Source organism: Meriones unguiculatus, chromosome 3 (genome assembly GCF_030254825.1).
Source record: "Meriones unguiculatus strain TT.TT164.6M chromosome 3, Bangor_MerUng_6.1, whole genome shotgun sequence".
NCBI lineage: Eukaryota > Metazoa > Chordata > Mammalia > Rodentia > Muridae > Meriones > Meriones unguiculatus.
In genome coordinates this window covers 176,284,629-176,307,135 of record NC_083351.1, presented here as the reverse complement: position 1 = coordinate 176,307,135, position 22,507 = coordinate 176,284,629, and the positions used below count along the sequence as shown (strand labels likewise).

General features: G+C 46.1%; 1 protein-coding gene across 3 annotated transcripts; it reads left to right on the top strand.

Annotated features, from left to right (window-relative positions):
* On the top strand, nt 1-21,994 carry LOC110554675 (guanylate-binding protein 6-like). 3 transcript variants are annotated; one of them, XM_060381070.1, is made up of 11 exons: nt 2-163; nt 3,233-3,440; nt 6,181-6,308; nt 11,888-11,997; nt 12,175-12,371; nt 15,340-15,585; nt 16,312-16,592; nt 17,249-17,455; nt 19,339-19,441; nt 19,752-19,945; nt 20,835-21,994. In XM_060381070.1, exons 2-11 carry the CDS (start codon nt 3,257-3,259, stop codon nt 21,042-21,044), a joined length of 1,860 nt encoding a protein of 619 aa, XP_060237053.1. In that variant the 5' UTR covers nt 2-163; nt 3,233-3,256; the 3' UTR covers nt 21,045-21,994. The 3 variants fall into 3 exon arrangements, with proteins under 3 accessions (XP_060237054.1, XP_060237053.1, XP_060237055.1); XM_060381071.1 differs by lacking the exon at nt 17,249-17,455 and having other exon boundaries at nt 1-163; XM_060381072.1 differs by lacking the exons at nt 2-163; nt 3,233-3,440 and having other exon boundaries at nt 6,180-6,308; nt 11,784-11,997.
* Nucleotides 21,995-22,507: the final 513 nt, after the last annotated feature.

The window sequence follows — 22,507 nt, the reverse complement described above, 5'->3', positions numbered from 1 at the left end:
TTTTGCTGTGGCATGTGTTTTCTTGAAATATGTGGGTATGTTGCTGGTATGGTGTGTGAGGTCAGCTCACATAAAAGAGGAGAGAAGGAAGCCTGAGGGAGGAGAGCAGAGGCCAGCCTGAGGCAGCTGCAGCTTACATTGGGACCTGTGGTGTTGGGACCAGGTATATTTCCTTTTCTCCTTTTCTTTCTATGAGAAGCAGCTTAGTCTGGACCAGGGCTTGGTTTCCAGTTCAGAGTGACTGCAGGAGGGCAGGAGAGGAGGTTGTGTGCTGTCTGGTCTGCAGGGGTGCTTGGCTGGCTTTAGGTCTATGAAGCAGAGATACTTCCTTTAGCTAAGTGGCAGCTACAAAGTGGCAGCCTGGCGCACTCCCCGCTCCCCTGCTCTGGTGAAGTGCTGGGGAAAGAGCCCTGGGATAGAGCCTGCCCCACTGAGAGCTACAGCAGCAGCTCCCTGTGCCGGTTCTCAAGCAAGTGGAGTCTGAAGAATGTCTTCTCTGTGGAGGAGTCACATGAGAAGAATTCAGCAGAGGACCAGGTGTCCATCTAGAAATGAACTGACTTTCTTCCCCACTGACCTTTCATTAAGCCTAAGCAGATAGTCAGACTCTCCTCCTCCATGTTCCGGTTATTTGTGAGATGTTCCAATCATACAGGGCTAGAATCATTTTGCTCATGCTGCTGATCTCATTCTCCTACATGGGACTGAGCTGCAGAGAGCCTGGTTCCTCTCATCAAGAGACTCCACCCGTATTTAAATCCTCGGGATTCTGTACTGTCTCCTTCCTTGTTGTAATGTCCTCATGCTCATCTGTGTTGTCGTGCGCAGTAGAGTTTTATTCCTTCTCTGGCTGAATAATATTCTGCTGTGCGTGCTCTCACCCTGTGTTAATGTGCACACCTATTGATGGGAACTGGCTTATTTGCACACTGTGGGGACTGTGACCACAGCCGCCACGATCATTGCTGCTCAAAGGACCATCTGAGTCCGTGTTTATAATTTTGTTTCTGTATTGTATGTAATCAAAGCAGAGTTTGTGGGGACTAGGAACTGGGGAGGGGGATGAGTAGGGAGAGAGCCCAGGCAGAATCCCAGGAATCAGACTCCAGAGACCAGACTCAAAGGTGCAGGTCTAACATTATTACCCAGTGTAACAGCCTTTAAATGACTGAAAGGCCAATCAGACCATCCCATGCTAGCCTCAAGCACCAGCAACAATCAATCAGGAAATGTGGGAGATGGGGGAGGGCAAGGTCACTTTAGGAGACTTCTGGAAAGATGGGGGAAGCAGTCACCGCCCTAGCTTCAGATCCCTTCTGGGACTTCACTTCTGAGCTAGGAGTCCCTAGTGGATCAACACTGGGTACAGTGGATCAGGGCCTTTTGAGGAGTCACAGGGGTAGCTGACCTCTCACTCTCCATTCCCCCTGGCTTACCTCAGCATTCCCTACAAGAGTTGTTGGGCCAAAGGCTATTGTTCATTTTATCAGAAGCCACTGTTTGCCAGGAGATGACAGCATGCTGTGTTCCTTGCTGCAGCGTACAAACATCTAGGTTGTTTGAATCTTGGTTTAGATTCATTTGTTTCTGTTTTGTGCAGTAGCTGTCCTGGTGGGGTGAAGTGATAAGTCCTGGTTCTGAGTGGCACCTCCTCCCTGTTTGCCAAAGCCGCGTCACCATGTAAACTGGGTTTGAGAGATTATTGAGCAACAAAACCAGATGAGCCTTAAAATAACCCCTTTCATGCTCAAACTGCACACATAAGCAAAACTAAGCAAGCATTTTCAAGGAAATGTATGTGTTAGCAGGAAGCAAGACTCAGCCTCAGTAAGCTCTAAGAGAGCAAATCACACAAGGTCATGTGACTATAGACCAGGCGCCCCAGCCCTTGTTTCTTCTTTTTGCTTCCACATTCTCTGAATAAAGCCTGACTGAGATTTCATCCTGGGAGCACAGACACTTTGTCTGTCTTGTAGTCCCGTATGTCTCAATTCGTACCTTGCATCTTTTTCAAGTAAATGGTTTAAAATTCTAGAGTTTGGTTTTCTTTTCCTTTCCTTTCTTTTCTTTTCTTTCCTTTTCTTTTCTTTTTCTGTTTGTTTTATAGACAGGATTTCTTAATGTAGCCTTGGCTATCCTGGACTCCCTTTGTAGACCAGGCTGGCCTTGAACTCACAGAGATCTGCCTGCCTCTGCCTCCCGAGTGCTGGGATTAAAGGAGTGAGCCACCAAGCCCTGCTAGAGTTTTCTTTTACACAGTGATTAACAATATTGGACATCCTCTCCTATGCTCGAGACCATTGCTGAACCTTCTTTGCAGAGATGGCTCAGGCTTTTCTCATTTTGAAACAGAGCTGTCTGTGAGTTTTAGAGCTTCGAGATTTAAGATCTATTAACCCTTTATCACAGATGTAATTCACAAGTGCTCTTCACCCATTCTTGGGTTGCCTTTTGTACTCTTTTTATAAAATCCTTTGATTTTATAAAATCAAAATTCTTAATTTCAAGTGGATTTTATCTATTTATTTGCTCATATCAAAATTTTGGTATCATATTCAAGAAAGAATCCCTACCTGAAATCTAAGTTATGTAAAACTGAGACCAGGTTAGGCCCAGGTCAGCCTGTTACAATTAAGGTCTGCTTTGCTCTCTGCACACGGGTGAGGCTGGGTAGGCATTGAAAAGTCAAACAAGTACACATGTAATTCCCATCATTTATTCAGTTGGACATCTCAGTGTTTGTGTAATTCATGACTATCTTTCCAAGTTTCTATTTTCTATAAGGCGGTTTTAAAATCTATTCATGGAGAGATCAAGGGCTTAGAGCCCACCAGTGTGCCATTTTGCTGGGTTGTTAAGGTTTTGGATAAACATGCTTATTTCATTTGTGGTTTGGTGCAATAACCTGTGACTCGTGGGTACTTGCAGATTTTGGGAGGCCACAGGGTAAAGGCATTCATTGCAGGGCTTAGCATATTCTAGGATCTTAAAGAAGGGCACTGGTGTTTGGGTTTCACTCTACTGAAGTAAAACTTTACTGATGGTAGCAGCCTGCGCCTTGCCAAAAGCTTCTTCAGAACTTTGGAAGCATGATGAAGAAAGAGAAGGAAGGCCTCAGTATCTCCAGATGTGAGGTTGCAGGCTGCCTATAGGAGGTATACAGACATCACCAAGTCACTGAGCCCTTGGGTGACACTGAGGCAGGGAGTGACTTTGTATTCTTCTATTGCAGATCCTGCTCACTTGGCAAGTTGCTATGACCGAACCACAGACGGCTCCCATTTGTCTGGTGGAAAACCACAATGAACAGCTGTTGGTGAACCGGAAAGCCATGGAGATTCTGGATGATATTTCTGAGCCCGTGGTAGTTGTGGCTGTTGTTGGATTGTACCGTACAGGGAAGTCCTACTTGATGAACTGTCTGGCAGGACAGAATCATGGTGAGTGGCATGCTGGGTAGTAGCCGAAGCTCTGACTCTCTCTGTCACATTTTCTAACTTGTTATTCCCCAATATAGCAAAGAAGAACCAAACTCTGTGGCGTACTGCTGGATAAGGTGGAAGTCTCTGCATAGGCATTTATCTGTGCTCGGTCTACAGTGATAGACCCCCTTTTCTCAGCAGGGTTGTGGAAGTCTCCCCTGATCTGGGTGACCCCAGGTCTTGTAAGCAGTGTCACATAGCCCTCAGGGCAGATTACAGACCAGACCCTTTCCTGATAAGGAAATTGCTCTAGCAAACTCCAGGAATTCCTAGAAATGCCCCACCCTGCTAAGATCTTAGTCTTAAGATAATTAAGTTCTGACGACTTTTCTTCTTGTGATAGGACCATTGAGTATCCCTGATTCCCCTGACCCCAGTGAATCAAACACATTCACCCTTGAAATCCCTCCCTGTGCCCAGGGTTTCGCAGGAGTAGAGGTACCCAGGTTTGCACTTTTTTCAGGACCACAAGAGATTCCTCAGTTTTCCTTTTCGGGGTTGAATCTCACTGGGCCTAGGCCCCAGTGGGCCTGTGTCTTGCCTGGAAGCTGACCAGGCCTGGGCCTTGGCCCACACCTTTGCTCAGCTCAGCACAGCAGCTTGACTCAGAGCTGTAACACTTTGGTGTCACCATGGGCTTTGGAATGCCCAAGCTTCTACCACCACCGGGCGATCTCATGCTGAACTGTAACACTGTGGAAATCCTTTTCCACATCCTGGCGTACTTCACTCAGGTCTCTAAGAGTACTAAGAGAGTACTAAGAGTACTAAGGTCTCTTAGAGTACTAAGGTACTCTAGCTGCCCCTGAGAGAAACTGAACCCCCATTCTCCATCTGGAAGCTGAGTTCCAGGACCCCAGCTGCCATCCTAGCCCCAGCTGAGTGGAGAATGACAAAACTCCTTTCAACAAAGACATCCTTTGATGCTGATTTGCACCCCTTAATTACTGCTCCATGATAATTGGTTCCTACTTTCCTCCTTCTGTTCCCCTCAGGGAAACCTCTCCTAGGAGTGCTCAAGATGGGCCTTTTCTGATGCCCTAAGCAAAGGGATCCTGAGAGACCAAAAGATTAAAAATTAGGGCCTACTATTAAAGTTTAAGGCCTGACCTAAGGCTAGCTGGGTGGAGACTTGTCCAGCAATGCCCTGAGGGGAAGAACTCCTCTTACTGCATTCTTTCCCTGCCTTTTAATTATACAGTTGCTAGGAAACCAGCCCATAGGACCAGGCCAGAACTGTTTGTAGTCTTGGCGCCTAAAGTGGACCAATCATTTCAAAAGTCAATTTCCTTTTCCCAATCATGTAATGCCAAAGCATGTACATCTCTGCATGTATTTTTTTTTTTTTCCCTTAAAAACTCTGTACCCCTAGACCTCGGGGCAGCATTCCTCTTCTGTTTCCACAGGAGGTTTGTGTCCTATGTTGAACATGTATACAATTAAAACACCTCATTTACAGCGGAGTCTGTTTATTCCTGGTCTTTTGGGGTTTGCGAACCAGGCATAACAATCCCACGTTTCCCTCTCTCACACGGCAGCGTTTCCTGTCTCAACAAGACATTTCCATCAGGATGCAAAGGACTTTGGATATGATGGTATAAGCTGGAGAGATGGTCCTGGGATCAGAGCACTTGCTGCTGCAGACAGCCTTGCTTCCCAGTGCCTACATGCTGACTCGGTTGCTTTTTGTTTGTTTTTAAACTCAGTCCTAGAGAATCTGATTGTCTTTTTTGGTCTCAATGGTACTAGGCACACACATGATGCACTTACATACATGCAGGCACATACATGGTGCACTTACATGCATGTAGGCATGCATTTACATTCATTCAGGCATGTACATGGTACAATTACTACATGCAGGCATGCACTTACATACATGCAGGCATGGACATGGTACAATTACTACATGCAGGCATGCACTTACATACATGCAGGCATGGACATGGTGCACTTACATACATGTAGTCCTGGTCCTGGCTGTTCTCAAGCTAATGGCAACTCTCCTGCCTGTGTCTCATGCCCATAGGGATTGCAGGTGTGTGCAACCATGGTTGCCTCAAAATACTCTCCCTGCAGTTTTCAGGGAGCCCCAGGTTTCCTGGTTTGTGGGTTCCTCTTTGTTTCCATGTGGAGACCACTCGAGGCAACATTCTCATGTTAAATATTCCCTGTAGCTTGAAACAGACGACTCACAACAAAGACGTACCTGAGCGGAGATGAGGCACATTTTCAGTGCCGAGGTCTCACCACTCCTCCAGTTCCTCTGCTTAGATCTGCTCTTCATGTGAATTGTCCTCCATGCCCCATTTTTTTTTTCTTTTCATTTTTATGGCTGTGCCTAAGTTAAACCCCAGAGAAGAAAACTTAATGAGGAAGAGCTTATCTTGACACAGAACTCTGACTCCCAGCTCTTGGGGTCGCTGATCTTGGGAGTTTAGTACAGTGACATCACAGTGGAGGCTGCATGGAAGACAGGTAGGAAGTTGAGGAAGGGGCTGAAGACGAAGTGACAACATTCACAGTCACTTCTTGAGTCACCTGCGTCCTCCAGCTACACTTCAGCTCCTAAAGCCTTCAGAATCCGGCAGGATGGTTCTGGCACTTGTGCTGGCAGCTGGGCACCGACTTCTTGGCGCATGAGGCCGTCTGTGCAAGACCTTCACACCCTGACCTTAATCCTGTCCTCTTCCCTCAGGCTTCCCTCTGGGCTCCACCGTGCAGTCTGAGACCAAGGGCATCTGGATGTGGTGTGTGCCACACCCCACCAAGCCAAAGCACACCCTGGTCCTCCTGGACACCGAGGGCCTGGGGGATGTGGAAAAGGTAGGACGCGGGTGAGGCTGACCCTCCTTATGACGACATCTAACTGATTTTATCTATTGCTGTGCTTAGTTTAATGGATGGCCTAATAATGTTTATTATTAGCCTTATAGGTCAGCTGTATTATGTAACCCCCTGAGGCAACCAATAAAAGACACAGACACCTGAGAGTTTAGAATCGCCCTATGTCATCTGGGCCATGGTAGATTTCACCCCTAAGCTAACTTTCTCTCCCAAGCCCCCATCCCACGCCATCTGCTCTAATAAGTTTTATCTCGGCTGCCTCCCATCCATAATTCCAAAATATGAGCTAATGTTCTTCATCTGGGCTAATTTCTTCCATCCATGCTAATCCGGCTAAGCACATCTCTCCACGCTAGCCCATTGCAGTGTAAGACCTGGGGTCTCACAGCTCAGGAGTTCGAGATCGAGCCCTTCCCAGAAACTCCCACAGACCACGACTCGTTGCAAAAGCAAGAGGTTTATTTTAACCATTGTGCAACGGGGTCACCCTTGCTGGTCAGCAAAGAGTGGCACCGGGAGACAAAGGCTTTAGGTTTTTAAAAGACAAAGTGCGGGTAAATTTGAAGTTGCAGTCTTGGCAATTTAGGATTGGATGAGGAAGCTATAAAGTAAGATAATTGGTTAGTGTTAGGTGCTCAAGCTTGGCCAGTCCTGCCAAGTGTGGATGCAGCTGTAATTGAAGGTGGGGGTGGTTAGCTCATCCTTGAAGATCAGGGCTGCAGGCTCTTGGCTGGAGGTCAGGAGCTACTCAGAAGAAGGATTGAGGCCCTCTGGGTTGGTTGCTAAGAAACACTATCTTGAAGACAAAGGTCTGGTTATTCTTTTTGCTGAGTGAAGGTCATTGCTTGCTTGCTTTTTTTATATCTGTCTTCGCAGATAGGGTCACATTCCTCTGTTCTCTGAAAAGGTGCTAAGAGGCTTTAGCTTAACCTGGACCTAAAATTTAAAACTGTAGGCTTTAGAAGACATACAGGTTACAAAGTTAGTTTGACCCTTTCTGCTTCCTTCTCCCTCAGGTACCTGTTTCTTCTCCCTTGATCCTTCTGTCGTCAAAACCCTTGACTTTTAGCCACACCTACCTCCTTCTGCCTGCCCAGGTGCATAGGCATTTGTTTTTAAAAATTAACCAATCAGGAATAATTCCTTAGGCAAGGTTTACACAACAAGGACAGGTACACATGAGAATGTGCTTGTCTGGGCAGCCACCGGATCTTGGGGGCCAGTCATTACCATTAGAGCACATAGCTCCACACCAATCCCCAAAAATCTGTTCATCAATTCTGAACTATAGCATGTGAGGTCAACAGTGCTCCCTTTACGCTTCACTCTTAGACAGGGTCAGATGTAGTATATTAGGCAAAACATGCTTTTATTTCTTGCCGTTTGGGCACATGGTTTGATAAAAGTTTATGTAACATTTAAAATTCCTGGGTTCTAGGCACAGCAGTTAGATATTAGTGAAGCAAATCAATGTTCTTCTTTCCAAGAGCCTTCCCAATTTCCCACATGCACTTTGCTGTAGTCCAGGAACTGGAAAGAATCAGTATGGACAGAGGCAAAAGCTACCGTGGGGCAGCCTCTGGCCTGGCAGTCTCCAAAAGGAGAGCCAGGGCTGGAACTTTTGAGCTAGCTGTGTTGGGTCAAGGGCTCTGGGTCTTCATCTCTGGGGACTGTCTGTCACTGGAAGTCTTTGTCATTCAAAGTGCTAGTATAGGGATGCTGTTAACCCTCAGTGTCCCATTGCCAGGGGAACAAAGTCTTCTGTTTTCAAAGGTGACCCGGGCAGCACAGTGCCACTTCCACTAGGGGCAATTAGGTGTAAGGATGCTTAGGCGGGAAGGTGCATGGCATCATACCAGGAGCAGTTGTAAGGATGCTTAGGTGAGAAGGTGGATGATATCAGCTCATCTCAATGGATGAAGAATGGCTTCAACCCATCCCCTGAGATACTAAGGGTGGACTTTGGGCTTAAGAAGTAAGGTTTGTATTTTTGAAAGATACACATTTACTATGTGTAGTGTGTGTGTGTGTGTGTGTGTGTGTGTGTGTGCCTGTCACATATGTGTGTGAGAACTGGCACCCTAGAGCTGGAGCCAGAAAGTTAGAAGCTGCCTGATATGTGTGCCAGGAACCAAACCCCAGTCTGCCAGGAGAGCAGCAAGTGTTCTTATCCCCGAAACATCTGTCCAACCCATAGATTTAGGTTCTTTTAATGTGAAACTTATAAATTGTCCACAGGACATGCTGGAAGTTCTTGAGAAAGCTGGCTCCATAGGTTCTATTAAGGCACATGCTTGTCCCACAATAACTAATTAGGATGAATTTGGGTTCTGTTTGTTTTTGTTGTGTGTTTTTCAAGCTTCAATAAGTGACCGAGTGATTTAAAATTTTTATTGTTGTTGTATGAGCTGTTATGTGTTGTCTCTCTCATTGTGTGTATATGGGTGTAGGTGCATGCCAGAACTCCTTCCATCTTTAGGTGGGCTCCAGAAATTGAAATCAGCTGTCCGGCTCATGCAGTAAAGAGCCTTTGCACATTGAGTCATCTTGCCTGCTGATTCACCCTTTTAATTCCTTAGTTTTAGACATAGGAGAGCAGGGTCTAAATTCCTGTGTTTCCATTTTACTCCGGGGAGGCGCTGGTAGTAACGCTGATTTCTGTAGTTGGCTCATGTCAGTGAGGACACTGCTCTAAGGTTAACGTTGATTCCCGTGCCAGGCTTCCTTTCCGCTTTAAATGCTGAATGCATATTCCACATCGTTACCCATTCGGTAATGGAGAAGCACTTATAGCCTTTCAATGGTTTGACTATTCTGAATAATGGCGCAAGAAACACAGGCAAGCCAGGCTCTCCGAGGCATTCCCCGAGATTTGCACTATCGTCTACTCTCCTTTTCTGTGAACAAAGAGTTGACAAAGCAACAAAGACAACAACAACAATGATGACAACGGCCATGATGACCTAGAGGAGAAAGGGGTTGTGTCCACTGACAATTCCAGGAATACAGCCCCTCAAAGAAAGCAGCAGGAACCTGAGGCAGTGGGTCGCATGGTCACATGTGAGGCAGAGGAGCAAAGGCCTGTGTTCAGTTCTCTTCTTCCTTTGCCTTCATCTTGAGATCCACCCCGTGGAGCAGGAGGACTCATCCTTAGGACAGGTCTCCCCATGCTACCTAATCTAGACGAGCTCATAGAAGTACCCAGACATTTGCTTAGAACCACAGAAAGAGACTTGATTTAGAATCCTGTGAAGTCAACAGTGAGGCTAACCACTACTTCTGCACAGAAATAAGAGCTCTGGGTCAGTTTATTAGTTCAGGAAATGCTCTGATGTACTCCAGAGCGTTTGCACCAATTTTTGTCCTACCCAAAAACACACAGGGTCCATTTGTTCTCTGCCTTCAGAAAAACCTGTTGTCTATTGTCTTTTTGGTGACAGCCACCCTGAGACATGTATGGATACCTCATTTCAGTTTTGACTTCCAGTTCCCTGAAGATCAGTGATGTTCACTATCGGTTCATAAACTTATCAGCCACTTCTGTGCTTTCTTTTTAGAAGTACATAGTCAAGTCCTTTCCCATAGCTATTTGGGGTATTTGATTTTTTTGGCTGTTGAGTTGCACAGCATCTTTATATGTTTTGAATATCCCTAGAACACATGTGGTTTAAGTCATTACTCTCCCATTCTGTTTTGCTTTTTTTGCATGGTTATTTCTTTTTCTGGAAAGAAGCTTTTTAGTTGGATTCTGCCCTGCTTGTCTAATTTTGATTTGTTTCTTGTGCTTTTGGTGTCATAGCAAAAATGCCATTACTGAGATTAAATTTTCCTTCTCATTGTTTCATGCTTTGTGTTAATGTCTTTTCTTATGTAACTGATATTTTATAAGTTTTGCCCAATATCTTCTGAAGTGACCCCTCCTCCAGACACTGGTAACCAGCATTCTGCCTTTTTAAGATTTGTAGTCACGTTGGAGCTTATGACATTTGTCTTTTTGTGCCTGGTCATTTTTTTTTTTCTTAGATGCTTGCCATACTCATCCACACATTTATATCACAGGGTTGACTGACTGATTGATTGATGTTTTTGTACTCTGTATCAGAGTCCATTTCACACATATACTAAGTTTTCTTTGTCCGTTCATCTACTTGATGTTGAGCCCTGCCTCTGCTGTTGAACACTGCCGTCCCTTCCACGTCTGCGGTCTGTGCGCCTTTGCACACGCACGTTGGTGGGATTGCTGTATCCAGTTTCACATCTCAGCATCTAACTATCTCTTTTCTCTGGCGTTTGTGTGCAGTGTGCATAGGATCTAATTTTGCTTTTTGCACATAGATGCCCTATTTCCCCAGCACTATTTCTTGAAGACATTGTCTTCCTGCTTTGTGTGTTCTTCACAACCTTGGCAAAGATCAGAGACAGTTCATTCATAGGTTTCTTTTTGGGCTTCTTATTCCGTCCAATTCGCACAAATCCTTGTTTTTGTTATTACCATACTTTAAGAATCCTCATTAACACCTTAATTGTACCAATTAAAGGGACTCACCATGAGATTCCAGGACAGACTGCATCCACTGTCACCTCAGTATTCTCCTTCTTGTATTCTCTGTTCACAGCACTTTGGAAAGGTCTTTGCATAAACCATACTGTTCTGATGATGATAGCCTGATAATTTGTTCTACATCAGGATCTATGATGCTGTTCTTGATGAAGTTTCATTTTTTTAAAGAGGGTATTCTGTGATTTCACATGAATTTCAGTATTTTTCGTTATAAAGACTGTCATTGGCGTATTTGTAAATGCTTAGAAACGATTTGTTGAGCAGCAATCGTATTTTTACAATGGAAGTTCTGTTAGGACTTCGTGTCTACTTCCTTTCTCAGTGCTGGGACTTGGTCTAGTTTGAGGCTCTGCAGGTCTTGTGCTTGCTCTCATGGTCCCTGTGAGATCTGCGTGTATTTAAAAGTATGTGCTGCCATTTGTTTTACTGCTGTTGGCCATTCTGACATAGGATGAAATTGCAAAGCAGTTTTAATTTGCGTTCCCCTGGCAGCTCACCTTTTTGATGTGTTTCTCAGCCACTGGTGTTTCATCATAGGAGAGCTCTGCTTATTTCTACACCCAACTTTTAAATTGGCCTATTTATTTTCTTGGTGTTCAGTTTGTATTCTGTGTTTAGTTCTTTATATATTCGGGATTCTAACCATCTTCCAGATGTACAATTGTTAAAGACTTTCCTATTCATGAGGCACCATTCATTGATCTTAGAGTCCTTGCGATCTGTGTCCTGTTCACAAAGTCTTTTCTGTGCAAATGAGGCCATGCTTATTGCCCCTCTCTTGTGTGAGATTCAGGGTGTCTGGTCTTATATTGGGGTCCTTGCTGTGCTCTGTGCAGGGTGGTACAGGTTCGGGGAAGTGTCTCGGGCTGACCTTGAATCCTCTCTCTAAGCAGAAGAGGACCTGTGCCCCTCCTGTTTTGGAAGGACAAGGCCAGCGGGGCAGCCCCCATCACAGCTGAGGCGTGCTCTCCTCAGCCTTCGGCCCTGTGTCTTCCAGGGTGACCCTAAGAACGACTCCTGGATCTTCGCCTTGGCCTTGCTTCTCAGCAGCACCTTCATCTACAACAGCATGAGCACCATCAACCACCAGGCCCTGGAGCAGCTGCAGTATCCTTCCTGAGCCACCTTTGAGTGCTCCGGAGTGACTGCGGGCCACTGCCCTGCCTGTCACTGTTGGCTCTCTGGGGCCGGGGAGACCCGGGGCAGAAAAGGGTGGTGATTGTGGTTTATTGTGAATGAGAACCAACCTGTGCATGGATTCCCCTTTCCTTAGCCACGTGCCAGTTACGTCACAGAACTCACTCAGCTGATCAGGGTAAAGTCCTCCCCAAATTGTGAGGGAATAAAGAATTCCACGGAGTTTGTGAGTTTCTTCCCAGACTTCATCTGGGCTGTTCGGGATTTTATGCTGGAGCTGAAGTTAAATGGAAAAGACATCACACAGGATGAGTACCTGGAGAATGCCCTGAAGCTTCTCCCAGGTATGGGAGGCTGGGGAGGCTGGGGAGGCTGGGGAGGCTGGGGAGGCTGGGGAGGCTGGGGAGGCTGTGGAGGGGTGACCTTCTGAGTGCTCCCTTCCTCTGGGGAGTCCTGATCATGTCTGGGGTGCGTTCTTGTATTTGTAATGGGGTGGGGATCTGCTCATAGGTCATTGGCTGATCATGTCTGGGGGTGTTCTTGTGTTTGTAATGGGGTGGGGATCTGCTCATAGGTCATTGGCTGATCATGTCTGGGGGGTCATTTTGTATTTGCAATGGGTGGGGGTGTGCAGACATGCTCATAGGTCATTGGCTGATCATGTCTGGAGTGTTTTATTTCTTTTGAGAAAAGCAGTGCCTTGCTCTTTACAGTTTGTGCTTCAGCATCTGGAGGCAATCCATCTAAACCTCCTGAAGTCCGGATGTTTGTGTTGTCTGTGTCTGCCTCCCTTTAAGAAACAGTTGGCTACATAATTCTTATTCATGAATTTACTGTATGTAACCCATCTCAAAATATATTTCATAGAGTCAATCATTTTCTTAAGAAATGATGTAGAGTTTTAATGCTGGATTCGTTGTGTTGTCTGTAAAACCAGCTGTGACAGATGGTTTCAGTATATGCCTTCTCAGTAGTTCTAATCCATCCCAACAGCCTCTTTGACAGTCACAGCTGCCCGTTGTCACTCGTGCTGCAGTGTCTGTTATATTAGTGGTCGGTTCACTATTTTCATGGCCACTGTTAGCCTGAGTTGGAGCTGATGCAGCCTTGTGAGGAATGCCAGTTCTGACTGGCTCATTGCTTTCATTCTTCTGTCTTTGTGTTCTCTAAGCACTGGACATGTAGCAGGTGGAAAAGCCGCCTGTGAAAACAACGCCGTCATTCATCTCAAAGAGTTTCTCAAGCAGTCCCAGTCTTAAAAATACGTATGATCTGCCAGTATTGTTTGATTTAAAGCAGGTGTAGCCCTAGCTGGCCTGGTAATTGATTTGTAGACCAGACCAGGCTGGGTTGGAGCTCACAGAATTTCTCTTGACTCTTCCTCCTATGTATTGGGATTAAAGGTGTGTGCCTAGCTTTCCTCCTTTCCTTTCCTTTCCTTTCCTTTCCTTTCCTTTCCTTTCCTTTCCTTTCCTTTCCTTTCCTTTCCTTTCCTTTCCTTTCCTTTCCTTTCCTTTCCTTTCCTTTCCTTTCCTTTCCTTTCCTTTCCTTTCCTTTCCTTTCCTTTCCTTTCCTTTCCTTTCCTTTCCTTTCCTTTCCTTTCCTTTCCTTTCCTTTCCTTTCCTTTCCTTTCCTTTCCTTTCCTTTCCTTTCCTTTCCTTTCCTTCTCTTCCCTTTCCTTCTCTTCCCTTTCCTTTTTCCTTTCCTTTTCTTCCCTTTTTGCTTTCCTTTTTCCTTCCCTTTTCTTTTTCCTTTCCTTTTTCCCTTCCTTCCTTCCTTCCTTCCTTCCTTCCTTCCTTCCTTCCTTCCTTCCTTCCTTCCTTTCTTCCTTTCTCCCTTCCTCCCTCCCTCCCTCCTTCCTTCCTTCCTTCCTTTCTCCCTTCCTCCCTCCCTTTCTCCTTTCTTTCTTTCTTTCTTTCTTTCTTTCTTTCTTTCTTTCTTTCTTCTCTCTCTCTCTTTCTCTTTCTTTCTTTCTTTCTTTCTTTCTTTCTTTCTTTCTTTCTTTCTTTCTTTCTTTCTTTCTTTCTTTCTTTCTTTCCTTTTCTCTTGGAGTGTAGACCCTGATTCCTGATTCCTCTATGTAGACCATGGTAGCCTCAAACTCGTGCAATCCTCCTTTAAAATTGTTGATGAGGAAGGCTAACCACAGTGTATACATTTTTCAGAAAACACGTTCTTGTTCAGCTTGAGGCTTGTGGCTCAATGTTAGAGAGCACATGCAGGCGCTTACGCAACGCTGCTTCAGCAAAGCAGATGATACTGCTCTTATGTCACACTGTTGGCTTTCCTGAGATGAGCAGCTAAAATCAGTTCAATTAAACCCCCTAACTCATGGGCTGGAGAGACGACCCAGTGCTTAAAGCACTGGTCACACAAGTGTGAGGAGTGAGGTGAGAGCTCCAGCACTCACATAAATGCTGCATGTCTCTGGGTTTACCTTCAACCCAGTGCACACACCCTAGGATACAGATAGCTCTGGGGCATGCTGGGAAGCCAGCTGGGTCATGCTGGGTAGCCAGGCTGGCTGCATTGGAGTGTCCCAGTTTCACTGGAGACACTTCACCAATAAGGTCACTAGTGACAGAAGAGAACTCCTAAAGAACACACACACATTCTACGTGCACACACTTGTGTGAGAACTTTCACACACATGTACTCCTACACAGGCAAACATGCATGCATACATCAGACACGTGCACATAAGAGAAAGGGAGAAGGTACTCAGTATAGCAGATTCACGAAATACTGACTTAATGTTACACACTAGATCTTAGACTTTCCTATCCTAAGTACGTTCATAGTTTCTCCTGCCCCCCCCCCCCAGAACAGTTTGACTTTCTAGGAGTGTATATTTGGCATTTGCAAAAAGCGAATTCTTTTTAGCATCGAAGTAGTTTTTCCTTCAGTGTCCATGGCATCTTTCTAAAACTGCCAATGTGGCAGTTCTACCCTTTATTTTTGGCTCTTCTTTTTGGTTCCACAGCTTCTTTTCTACAGAGAATGGTTGGGCCAGAAATCACAGTCAGCCTTTTGTTACTCAGCCAACAGGATTCACAGCTACAGCGTGCTCGGCCCACGCTCAGGTCTGTGGAGTTCAGCCACAGCCTTCTCCACTGCAGCAGACATCTCCTGAAGTAGCTCACCAAGACTTCCACCAAGTATAAGCTCCGTATGCCCTTGACATGCATGAAGTGTTGTATGTTTCTGGTGAAGAGGCCTGCACGCGCAGCCTGGGGCACGAGGACCAGGGCCTCCACCTTCTGGCCTCTGCTCTAAGGTACTCCTGTTTTTCTGTGTCTCTCCTGACCCTAGGCAACAGTCCCAAAAAACAAGCATCCAACTTGCCCAGGGAATGCATCAGACAATTCTTTCCTAACCGGAAGTGCTTTGTCTTTGACCGGCCAACGAATGACACAGAATTCTTACAGAAACTTGAGACAGTCTCAGGAGACCAACTGAACCCCAAGTTCCAGGAACAAACAAGGGCTTTCATTTCTTACGTTTTCACCCATGCAAAGATCAAGACCCTCAGAGCAGGAATTACGGTCACCGGGAATCGTGAGTTTTCTTTCTTTTTTTAATCACACTTGTGTATGCATTCGTACACGTTGAACTTATTAGCCTGAATATGTTTCTTAAGATTATATATACAATGATGGTATGCGTGTATCTCTACTCTGAAAATGTATATATTTTATAACTAACTGCGGATTACAAATCCTTTTTGAAAGTGCAGACTTCCTCACTTGTATCTGTGGCTGCCACATGCCCTTATAAAATTCTCAACTGATGATTAAGCACTCAGTCACCTACAAAATTAGTGTTCAAGCCCCAAAAGCTGACATATCTTGCATATGAATTACTCTTTGGAATGACAGTGTGAAATGCAGTTTGGAAATCTAAATATTTACAATATCAACATTAGTGTTTAAACCAATCTATACATCTTAGAATCAGCAACAGAAACAATGTGCTACATCTTCCCTTGCTAGTTTATGCAACGTGTTTTCCTTTAAAGTTTTAAATGAAAAATTATATTTTTCATAGATAGCTGAACTTATTAGGTAAAGATGTATATTAAATTTTTTTTTAACAATCCAAACTAGAAAACCACAAAAATAAAGGGACAATAGGAAAAACAAATTGATAGTTTGAGAGAGAGAGAGAGGGGGGGGGAGAGCGTGTGTGGGTAGCAGTGAGAGATTTAGAAATTTAGCCTTAAAATATTGGACCCCAGTCCCTGAGAGCTTCATATTTGTCCCTTAACCCTCCTGGTTCCTGAAGGCCTGGGGACTCTGGTGATGACCTACGTGGATGCCATCAGGAGTGGAGCAGTGCCTTGCCTGGATGACGCGGTGACAATTCTGGCCCAGCGGGAGAACTCGGCAGCTGTGCACAAGGCTGCTGAGCACTACAGCGAGCAGATGGGCCGGCAGCTGAAGCTGCCCACAGACACGCTCCAGGAGCTGCTGGATATACACACAGCCTGTGAGAAGCAAGCCTTGGCTGTCTTCATGGAGCACTCCTTCAAGGATGAAAACCAGCAATTCCAGAAGAAGCTGCTGGTAATCTGTCCGTGCAGTTCTCTATCACGGATGTACCCTTCCAGACTGGAGTGTCTGTAGGCCTTCCTTCACCACGGTGCATGTCCCAGTCAGACATAAGCATTTCAGAGTATCACAAGGAATGCAGTTGTGAAAGATCTCAGACCCCTTTCCCCAAATTTCAGTTGTTTCTAATCCAGGAATCTCTAACCTCTGGAATAATGAAGATATAGTATCCCAAATCCTTCACCCAGTTAATGTTTGAGGGTTGTAATCCCTCCCAGAACACCTGCCTCTCATCCCTGAACTGGCTGTGTCCTTCTGTTCCTAAGAAACAGTTTCTCACTAGAGTCTCACCTCAGGATCCTTGGGGGATCGTTCTGTCACTGCAGATAGAATTACAGGGTGCTACACACAGAAGGAACAGAGATCGTAGGATGCAGGCCCATCCTTGTACAGAAAGTCCTGAGGACCAGCACTTCAAGAAGTTTACTGTGCTCTTGCACAGATATTTTAGAATCCTGATTCAGGGTATAGCATTTCACATTTGCTTGAGGTCTTATTCCACTAGAATGCTTTCTCATGGGAGGTAGGTTGTCTCTTCCATGAAGTTTTTTGGAATTTTATCTCTTCTATTCCTTCAAGCATGTCAGATCTCAGTGCACTTCCCTTTTTAGAAATTAATATGTCAGAAGAAAAGGACTTTCCTGTTGAAGAATGAACAGGCATCATATAAATACTGCCAGGAAGAACTGAATCGACTTTCAAATGCTTTTATGGAAAATTTTTCAGCCTTTTCTGCTCCTGGAGGGCACAGGCTGTACATGGACAGGAAGGAGAAGATAGAGCATGAGTACTGGCAGCTGCCAAGGAAAGGGGTGAAGGTGAGGGGCAGGGAGGGGTGAAGGTGAGGGGCAGGGAGGGGTGAAGGTGAGGGGCAGGGAGGGGTGAAGGTGAGGGGCAGGAAGCAGGGTGGTCAGAGCAGAGGGGAAGGTGCTCTCATAAAGCATGAGCGCACAGCACTGCTGAAGAGGAAGAAGAAAACCATGAGGATATCGTGGCTCCTTTAGCTGTAGGTGTTGGCAGCCAGATCCTGGGCCTTGCTTAGCATCAGGTGCTTTACCCTCAAGCCCCATTACCAGAGCCATGCTTGGCTCAAATGGCTGCTACTTACTATTAGTTCTTGGAACTGTTCACATAAAATACTCGGTGTGATAACTTTATGAGTCTGTCGGGATGGTCTACCTATGGGGTAGTAATAAATATAACAACACAGCTAACTGTTACTCCTGTCTTTAGACCTTCCTGTACTTATCCAAAGTGCTTTGGTGCCAGGGCCTTCCAGGGCGGGGTTCTGACAGGCTGGCCTGCAGAGAAGATAAGAAGCAGGAGAGGGGAGGGAGGAGTCAGGCAGGGAGATGGTCGGGGTAATCCTCAGCTGACTGACTGTGGCTCTGAGTTTCTAGCAATCAGGCCGCTTCTGCAGGTCTGACCAACTAGCCAGGGGCGTTTCTGCTTTCACAGAACAAAGACAGATGAATGATTACCCAAAAAGTACAGATTCTGTGTTCGCTTTTTATTACTCATGCAGGGTTACAAGTTCAGTCACAACTAGAAAATACTAACAGAACAGATTTTGTTTTTATTATTATTAGCCCTAGAACTCCAATTTAAAGAATGTAACCAATGTCTCCTCCAAAGCAAGCACATATGACAGCCAGCTCTTAGGCTCCGGTGTGTGTAGGAAAGCAGCCCAGACACACAGACACTATCCGGACAGGTCTTTTTATGAATAGTAATCACTAACACCTGAGTGCTTTTACTGCATCTGTGCTATAAATCAGGAACCGTTTATTTTAGTCGATCTATTTTATTTCATGAGTTTTTCTTCTCCAGGGGTGTACCTCCTACCTTTAAACTACATTTTCAGCGAGCTCTAAGCATATAATAGAAGGAGACGTTGAATCTGTAACCTTTCTCCTGGACAGTCGAGTCCATCAGTTGTCTCTCCTTACCCTGCACCATTTACACAGTTTGAGTGAGCTCAGGGGCCGACACCCCAGAGGATTCCTGGAATAATGGCCTCACCTAGCTGTGTACTTATCTGTGCTTAATGATCTCCAGGGCATAAGGAAGATTTCCAGATAGTGGCCTGGAAAAGTTAATTTTAGGATTTTCCTAAAAAGCTTCAGACCTAATTTTAATCAGGAAAAGACATAAAATGAATCATGAATGTAGAATCAAGAATACAACAAACAGAGACCAAAGCCCAGAAGTTGGAGAAGAAGGACAGTGACCACAGCCTTCAGCTCAGCTGTGTTGGAGCTGTGTTAAGCTTCTCTCTCCGTTTCTAGGGGCCATGCTATACCATGTCGGGTAACGCCCACTGCTACCCTGGACAGTTACACATCTGTACCATGGGGCCGAGGCAGGTGAAAGGCAGGCCTGTGAATACACACCGAAGGAAGGGCTCCCACACAGCTAAGCAGCTGGGGTACCAGATTGGAAAGCATCTTAGGTTTCAGAGAGCCCAGCTGCTCATGATATGGCCAGGCTGCATCTGGGAGCAGGCGCGGAGGCAGGAGGCACTGGCAGAGGTTAGCAGCAGGAGCAATGGAGCAGGAAGTGGCTAGTACCCCTGAGCAGCCTGGGCCATCTGCAGGCTTTGGCATGGCCTTCTAAAGACAGGCACGGCGAAGACTGTGTTGACTAGCACAGGCACTCTCTCAGAATTTCTCAGGGTTCATCGCTCCTCTCGGTCCTGCAGGCAACTGAAGTCTTCCAGAGCTATCTGAAGTCACAGGCCGCCATCGAGAGCTCCATCCTGCAGGCAGATACAGCGCTCACCGCTGGGGAGAAGGCCATTGCAGGTACCAGAGCTCACATCTTGGTTTCCAGGAGGGTCAGAGTCCTACCATGGCCTATGGTAAACCCATGCCCAGATCAGCAGCTTTGTGTCCTTCTGTGGTTGCTCTCTCTGAAAGCAACAGAAAGTCCTGGCATTTTTTTCAGCCAGATGGGCAGGGTCCTCTCCATCATCTCCTGAAACACACTCTTCATGGTCTAGACCTGTGTGGAGTCAGGTTTCCTGTGCCACTTTCAGATCTGAATTGCTCTCTGGGATGTAGACATATTACTTGACTCACCACTTTCTATCCTCCATAAATCTTCCTGGGACAGAGGAGCGGGCCCAGAAGGAGGCGGCTGAGAAGGAACAGGAGTTGCTAAGACAGAAGAATAAGGAGACGGAGCAACAACTGGAGGCTCGAGAGAAAAGTCACAAGGAAAACCTAGAGCAATTGAGAACGAAGTTGGTGCAGGAGAGAGAGCAGCTCATCAAAGATCAGAAAATGATGCTGGAGAAGCAGCTGCAGGTGGGAGTCCTCTTGCCCCTGGCAGTCCTCCTACCCAGGCACAGGAGGAAGCTGGCAGCTAGGTCATGGGAGGAGGCACCACCTCAGTATGTCATGGCTAAGGTGTCCCCCTTTCTAGTTCTTTCTGGGTCTTGTCTTTTTCGTGTGGTCTTTGAATTTCGCTCTTTATTTAGACTCTGGAGACACCAGGCTTTCTGCTGCCCCTTTAGGGTTTTAATGACTGTAATGGTTTGACTTACTGATTGGGGGTATTTGAAGACGATCATCCGAGGGCTTGCTACACACACTCCCCCACCAGACAGTTTCATGATGCCAGCAACTGGTCCGGGCTATCAAGATCAGCTCATCAGGCACCTGAGTCCTCATCCTACCACCCTCCCTGGAGGCTCTGTGCTGACACAGACCTGACAGGAATGTGCAGACTGAAGGCACAGGGAGTCGACCGCTTCTGCAGGTCTGCAGCTGTCTCCAGGGTGGCGGCCTGCTGGAAGCAGCACGTGTCGTTGGAGTGCGTCCCTCATGGTCCATCTGCAAGTGACATGGTAGCAGATTTCTTACCCAGTCGATAAGTGGCCACTGCCGGCATGACCTGGTTGCCACGCTTTCTCAGTGGGTTGAGCTCTGTGCCGTCAGAGCAGCGGCATTTCTGTGGGCGTGAGTGTGAGAATGTCTTCACCTCTGCTGGCTCCACAGCCAGGACAGACATTGGGCCAATATCAGCAAAGGTTCAGCCATGCTCCCTCACACGTGTAGGTCTAACTCAGCGGGTGTTCTGCAGGGTAAGGGAAGTTCCAGGGGTACACCGAGGACAGCTCGCCAACCTTTTGAAGCGATAACCCGTTCAATGTTGGGATTTTACAGTACTTCTCTCTTGTGTTCTCTGTTTTAGGAGCAAAAGGCTTTGCTTGAGCAAGGATTTGAGAAGAAAGCTCAGGAAATGAATAAACAAATAGAGCTATTGAAATGTGGCATCGAGGAAATGAAAAGAAACAGTGGTTCCTTTATAGACACTATCATAAAAGGAGCTGCTTCCGTTCTTTTTGCCCCTCTTTACCTGGTTGCAGAAGGTGTGAAAGGCTTTATTTCATTATTTAAATAGGATTTACTCTTCTTTTGAGAAAATGATAGACTGAGTATATACTTTGTCTTATTTGAAGCTGCTGGTTTTCGTTTCCAGTCGGCAACATTTGGACATCAAACGTGCTTATTCGAGGAACCCGTGCTTCACCCATGTTAGCCAGAACATGTGCGTGCTTGTTTGCACAGGCAATGTCTGCTTTTAGGGAACACATCTTGAAAACCATTTCTATGGGAGTTATGAGATTAGTCACTGCAAGGGCTTACTGTCGGGCAGTTTGACCAGACACAGACTCACCTAGGAGGCAAGCTTATCTGCACACGAGGAGCATCTAAGCCAGGGCAGGTCGTGGCAGATTTTCTCAGGTTAATATTGTAGGAGAGCCGTCACGTGTGGCAGCACCATCCTGTGGACTGGGGACCACAGGAGGGGGAAGGCAAGCTGGCAGGGGTGGTCACCACTGGGGGCTCCCTGACTTCGGACGCCATGCTGCCAGCCAGATTCCCCTGCTCTCAGCACGCCCTCCCCACCATGGACAGCACCATCTGGAGGATGCCCTCCACCATAAACAGCACCATCTGGAGGATGTCCTCTACCATAAACAGCACCATCTGGAGGATGCCCTCCACCATAAACAGCACCATCTGGAGGATGCCCTCCACCATAAACAGCACCATCTGGAGGATGCTCTCCCCACTGTGGACAGCACCATCTGGAAGCATGAACCAGGACAAACCCTGTCTTACGTTGCTTTTGTCTGGGTATGTTATCACAGCAAAAGTAAATGTCATCAATGTCATTGTAATAGTGCTAATTCTGGAAGCTGTTCAGAAATTACTAAATAAGATTGTTGACAAATTTTAATATGTTTTGATCCTGGAGCATTGTATAGTCACAATGTCAGTCAAGCTATCTGTATACTCACATAAACTGAGCTTAATGGTTTCTCATAAAATAAGGTCAAAACACCATACCACTCTGATTATTACTGAAAATGCTGCCATCACATGCAAACAGACAAGAGCACAAATGAAGTCCCTTGTGTGAGGCAGTCTGGTGATGGAATTTTGCCTCTTGGCCTTGGCAGTTTCTCCAGCAGGGTGCTCTGTTCCTGAGACCTAGATAACAAACTTTGTGCAACCTTGAGTGAATCTTTGGATGTTTTGCTAAAGTGCAAGCAAATGGGCTGTTGCCATGAGAAAGTGGCTCGTGGCTTTTTGCTCTAAAAAGCTGTCTGAGTGCCTAATAAACGAGTCCTGATCAGAAACCTGTCTTGACTCCATTCTTTTGCCCCTATTATTCCCATTCCCTCTTTCAGGTAGACCCTTTTGGCTTGCCAAGGGGATGGGTCATCTGGGGAAGATTAATGAAAAGCCTCATCCTTCGGCTTCCTCTAGGAAGGACAAGCTGGTATCAAAAGTTGAAGGGACACATGGATTTCACTGTTTACTCAGTTTTATAGTTTTGTGAATAATGCTGGAAGA

Coding starts and splice junctions, on each gene's coding strand:
- LOC110554675 (XM_060381070.1), top strand. CDS start 3,257: ATGACCGAACCACAGACGGCTCCCATTTGTCTGGTGGAAAACCACAAT. Junction 16,593..17,248: donor AATTCCAGAAGAAGCTGCTG/GTAATCTGTCCG, acceptor TTCCCTTTTTAG/AAATTAATATGTCAGAAGAA. Junction 17,456..19,338: donor TGCCAAGGAAAGGGGTGAAG/GTGAGGGGCAGG, acceptor TCGGTCCTGCAG/GCAACTGAAGTCTTCCAGAG.